General features: G+C 32.5%; 1 protein-coding gene across 1 annotated transcript in view; it reads right to left on the bottom strand.

Annotated features, from left to right (window-relative positions):
- Positions 1–6,009, bottom strand: part of CNTN5 (contactin 5) — a 533,631-nt gene that overhangs the window by 293,426 nt on the left and 234,196 nt on the right. Inside the window, exons 10-11 of the mRNA XM_007471947.1 lie at positions 4,601–4,730; positions 2,375–2,525 (exon numbers count right to left, since the gene is read on the bottom strand). Coding sequence (XP_007472009.1) covers positions 2,375–2,525; positions 4,601–4,730 — 281 coding nt within the window. The remainder of the gene's footprint in view (positions 1–2,374; positions 2,526–4,600; positions 4,731–6,009) is intronic.

The following is a 6,009-nucleotide window of genomic DNA, read 5'->3' on the forward strand; positions in this document are numbered from 1 at the left end:
TAAGGAAATAAGTTGTCATGTGTAACTGAGATGCTATTTTAAAGAATGTATGTATAATATAATTAAAATTTTAAGTTTCAAGTTTCCATTCATAGTTTTAGAATGTACATTTGTCCAAATATCTATGTGAGTCTTCTTATACTACTTTGTGGAATTCCTTCTATTGTTAATTAAATCTTAGCCTCTTATTTTAATATTTGAACATTTATATATTTTTTATACCCAACTAGATTGTATTCTTTGTGAAACCTGAAGTCTCAGTGTGGTAGTAAATTGTACACAACTAAAAATTATATTTTGCAAGTGGTCCTGTCAATTTTTAAGAATAAAAATGCCCTTTTGGGACTTCCCTGTTGACCCAGTGGTTAAGACTCTGCTTCCAGTGCAGGGGGAACGGGTTGAATCCTTAGTCAGGGAACTAAGATCTTGCATGTCATGCAGATGCAGCCAAAGAAATAAAAATGCACTATTATCTTTAATCTTTGTTATTAAATTAAACCAGTTTACAGACCTATTATGGTATAAACATATCAGGGTAACACAATGCTAAGTAATTGTGTCCAAATCTTCCTTTTACTTAAATAAAAACACCTTTCAGCCTTTTTCCTAAATAGCACTTTGACCAGAAATATTTAGATCTGCAAAAAATGAGTGATCTGAGTTTGAAGTCATTTTATTTGTCTCACTAACCCAAGGGGTTAGCAGTGAATAGAAAAGTGAGCAAAAAAAATGGAAAATTCACAAACTATACTTTTTAACTTCTGGAAAATAAAAATTTATTATGCTCATATTTGTTGTAATAGAAAACACATAATCCTGTTTCTCTCTCAGTACTTTTGCTTTGACAAAAGAGATGCCACATTTTTAAACTCAATGTGATGTCTATGAATAGTTGATGAAGAACATTCTATGGTGAACTGAAATAAATAAGACAAGGCTCACATGCCATCCACAAACATAAAACAAAGTAATGCATTTCAAATGGAATGGCTTGTACTAATATGGCATATATATTTTGATGATATTATGAAAAAAAATTAATACATTCAGAAAAAATGGTAACCAAGCAATGTAAATATGTTCTTACTGGTATAAGATGAATTTTCTTCTTCTTTAATGAAAGATTTGTGCCCGTTTTTTTTTTCATATTTCTGAACAATAATCCAAAAAACTTGAATTCGACCATATGTAATTCAACCAAATGCAATTCAACAAAATGCAACACTGATCTCACAGTGTGTGATTTGTTGCCAAACCCTACCCCCACTAAGAAAGATAAAATTTTTTCAAAACAAAATGTCCATTATGACCCATGTCAATTCTAGGTTATCACCTTTTCCAGGCAGCGTAGGTCCTTGGGCCTGGATGGAATCCAATCATTCACAAATTATTTGATCAGAGACAAGCAATTTAAAACAGTGTTTCTCAGAATTGAATGGGAAAAATATATATATATTCTAAAGAAATTTTTCAAGTATTTCAAAATATTCCAAAATTACTTAAAGAATTGCTTAAATGGACCCCTAAATTATTTTAGCTATACGTTTACAGAGACCCAAACATAAAAGAAAACATAAACTCCTTATCTTTATAGATCAAACGAAAAACAAAACTGTAAAACAACATATACAACATTATTTTAACAGAATGGAGGATAATATTTTGCCAAAGATAAAACACCACATGATAATGATTGGTAAATCATGGGACTTTCAAATTTGCCATATATAGACTGTCATGCAACTATTTGATTCTCTCATCAGTTTTCCCCATTTGTATTCCTGTGGTATCCTTTGGCTTTACATACCAAAGACAAACCTTTACACGTTAAATAGTTCTCTGAACATTTCTCATTTGCCTGTGGCAACTGAAATAATTCTATAGTATTTTGCATCAGTGTGATTGAAAACAAAAATGCAAACTTCGGCACAAATTTCACTTGGAAGTATTCTGTCATAAAGTGATTATCCAGAAGATCCAGGGTATATTTATATTATTTTTAATATTAACATTGAAATGAGAACCCAATCTCTAAAAATTATCATAGATAACTTGTGGATCTTCAAATCTGCAGACCCAAATGAAAACCAAAAGTTACTAACTTAATGAAAGTGCTTGCTTTCTTCATAACCTTGTGAAATTCCCAACTGGTGCTGAAACACCACTGAAACAAAGAAGTCTGGCTATATTGAGGTATAACTTTTTTCTTTATAAATCATTTGATTTTTTTAAAAATCACTATGTAGACAAAACCATAGTTCAGTCAGTTCATGACATATATCTAACAATTATGGCAAGACATATACTTTGTTTGTATCATCTGCATAGAAAAAGTCTGATATTAAGAGTTTGAATTATGAAATAGACTTCTAACCTTTTATTCTCTCTAACTGCTTTGTCTCCCTTCTTCCAAGAGATGGTTGGTTTTGGAGAGCCTTGGGGTTTGCACTCTATGATGACTTCTTGGCCTTTAGTAATAATTATTGCTTTCTTCACTTGATTCAGTGTAAAAGTGGGAGCTGAAGCTGTGAAATAGTAAAAGGTTAGTTCTACCACAAGCAAAGAAAATAACCTCTAATGGATGATTCACCAAGATTTGGCAACTTTATCTTTGGAATGCATTTCTAATAAAATCATAGGATATCTACACATATAAAAGGCACTAACTTGAAATTTAATTTATTATTATTTAGTAAGTATCTTATTGGCTTTTCTTTCCATCAGCAGGTGATAGTTCCATACAATTGTGAGGCCCAGAGACAAAGGCTGTTTCAAAGAATGAGATGCTTTAATTACGATTATCAACTTTAATTATGAAAGACTAATGAGCACTTTGGACAAAAGGTGAAGGGGCTGGACACAGAAGTCTATTTTGGGCTTCCTTTGGAAAAATGGAGGTTATCTGTATAGAAGGCAATTCTGTGTAGTCCATTTCCTATGAGTCTCAATGCATATTTTATTTTAATAGTATACAAAATTAAATGTAGTTTTAAAAGAAATATATTTTTAAGAAATTGAATTATTTAAATTTCAATTAAAATTTTATTTCATTGTTTGCAATTATTCATCTAGGCCTGATCATTTTAAGACAGTTTTGATTAAACTTCCCAGGAAATTCCAGTAGGTAGCTGTGGTTGAGAATGCTGGACTAAAACAACACATGACAGAGAGACAAAAACAAATAAAAAAAAAAAGTCACCTTTGAATCTTAAAGAGAAACTGGAAATATGTATACAAGTTTACTGTATCTGAGACATTTATTTATGCCAATATGACAATTTTATGAATATTTCATAAGTTTTTTATGTCCATCACATATCAGTATAATGCATGGCACACAACATTAAAAGATGCAACACACACAAAAAAGGTACCAATTGAGATGGATTAAAAAATTGAAAGAAAAGTTAAGGAATTTATAGGAAGATTGAAGGTGATATTTTTGGTTGCCTACTGGGAATATACCTTATTAAACATAATTTTGAAAATATGTCTAGTGAATGAGAAAGGGACACATTTGAGAGTGTTTCTGGATAAAACATTAACTAGGTGAAAGCTGAATCAGCTTTTTAATTCAGAAATGTTGGAGTATGAGTTGACAGGAAAGTACATTAATATTTGATTGGTTAGTATGTACAATATTGAAACATGGACTCCTATATCTATTTTGGATGGATTTGTGATAATGTGAAGAAATTTCAAATGTAAACATTCATTATTCAGTTTGATTTATGGTTTTTGATTTATCACACAGCTGATATGTGAATGGTGCAATTTCAGATTCCAGAGATCTTGGGTGTTTCTGTTAATGTTGTGCTTTGAGTCAGTGGAAAGTACAAAACACATTTAGGCTCCTGCCACGTTTGGGAGATGGTGCATTAAGATCATCTAAGTCTCCCTCTTTGTATTATAATCATCCCAGAATGAAACCTTAGAAAATCATGAGAGTGGGAAAAAGTAAAATCCATTCCAGGAACTGAACCATGCTCAATCTGGGTAGTTTATTCCCCTGGACTGAATTTTTCTTGTAGTAAAGAGTGAAGTAGTGCTAGTGTTGTGGTTATATTCTCAAGAGTGTAACACTATGAGCTTGCTGGCCTGGCCTCAGAAAGGCTTTCATCAACCTGGAAGGGTGACAACGGTTGATGACCCTTCAAGAGAGGACAATTTACTTAGGAGTCCCACCTTGCAGGAGCCACACACCTACTGGTAGGTAGGAGCTGCTTGGGAGAATATTAAGCACTGCTGTGTTGAAAACCTACATTCTGATTCCCTACCCTTAAAGCATTCTTCCTTGAAAGTTAACATACTTTTCTTATATGATTTTTTTTAATGCCATAGAAAAGACATATTGTATAAACCTGTTAGGATTAAAGCTAAAATTTAAAGAAAATCTTATAGAAAGTTATGGGATAAACTGTACACCATGTATACTTGTCTCCTCAAACTTAAAAAAATACATATCAGCAAGACATAGTATTTCTTTTCAAACCATAAAATAGGTTTTTACGATCACATCATAAACCTTCAGTATAGTAAGAATTAGAGCATGAAAAGAAGCAACATTTTTTTCCTCTTTATTTACTTAGAAATTGCATACCTAGAATCTTCAGCTCAGCACTCCCATAAATGGCTCCATATTTATTTTCAGCCAAACACTGATACATTCCAGCATCTGATTGATTCACACTGTGGATCATCAATACTCCATTAAACATCTCAACCCTACTCTGTAATGAAATAAAAAAAAAATAGATATAGAAAGTGAACAAATCATAGAGAGTTTACAGTTACTCTCTCCTAGATCAAGACAGAAAAGCCTCTGATTAATGCAATTGGACATTATTTGACAACTTAGGAACACAAATCTTCTGTTCATTATTCTAATATAACATGTTATGTAAAATACAACTATTTCTTAGTCAGAAACCTAATTATTACTACATTTTCCTGTAGTTATACTTATGAGTTTTACTTTTGTTTATGTTTTTAAAATAAGCTGCTTTTGTTTGGTATACTAGTTAAGCTTATGAAGTACAATCAGCTGATACTGCTTTTATTTGAATTCATTTTACAAAGGAGATGCAGGAGTTCAAATGGTAGAAGGATCGAGACTGTATATACATGGGGTCAAGGTTAAATATAGACCAGGTCATCACAAGAATCTCTTTACTACATTAATCCGGTCAGAAATTTGCCTTTTCTCTCACTTCCCAACACAGTAACACAAATAAAAAAACTGCCCTGCAACTGGATTCTGTATAGAACTATTGGTCAGACAATGTAAACTGATCAGATGAAACAATACAGGAAACAGGATTGAGCATGAGCAAACTGAGGTAAACTGAGGCCAAGAACACATTTGAAAAGCAAATTTTAAATTTAAAATGCTGTTAAACAACCAGGTGTCTTATCTACTTAATGTCAAACAAATCATTCTTTTAATTTTAGTGAGCAGTGCTTTGATTACCTATCAACGAAAATGCCAAGAAATTTGACATCATTTTAAAAATTAACTCATTCACTTAACAGACTATTATCTGTCAGTGGAATTCACTTTACTTGGATGTGAGAGTTGAAAATATAACTAGCACAGATCCCATCTCAAGGTTTACCTGATATCCCAGAGAATTAGAGAGAGACAGACAATGAACGAATATCTCAGGATTCCCACTCCCTCCCCCTCAGTTTTCCTTAACAGCTCTATTGTTCTTTTTATTTGTGTCTGTCTTTTTGCGTAACTGTGTTCTCTTTTGGACTAACTGGCTTTAGAATAAGGGAATATTGGAGATGGATGGGACTGTGGGAATTATCTGATCCAAACTCTTCATTTTACAAAAGAGCAAACCAAAGCCCAAAGAGGCAAATGTCAGACGAGATCCTTTGGTAATGGCAGGACCTGGGCAGAAGCTGTGTTTGGAATTTCAAACTTTCTCTCTCTTTTGTCCATAAATAGTGAACTATTCCCATTTTTCCCTCCTTCATGGAAAGGCCACAACAAGGGAAAGA

The sequence above is a fragment of the Lipotes vexillifer genome, unplaced genomic scaffold (genome assembly GCF_000442215.2).
Source record: "Lipotes vexillifer unplaced genomic scaffold, Lipotes_vexillifer_v1.1 scaffold1598, whole genome shotgun sequence".
Classification (NCBI taxonomy): Eukaryota; Metazoa; Chordata; class Mammalia; order Artiodactyla; family Lipotidae; genus Lipotes; species Lipotes vexillifer.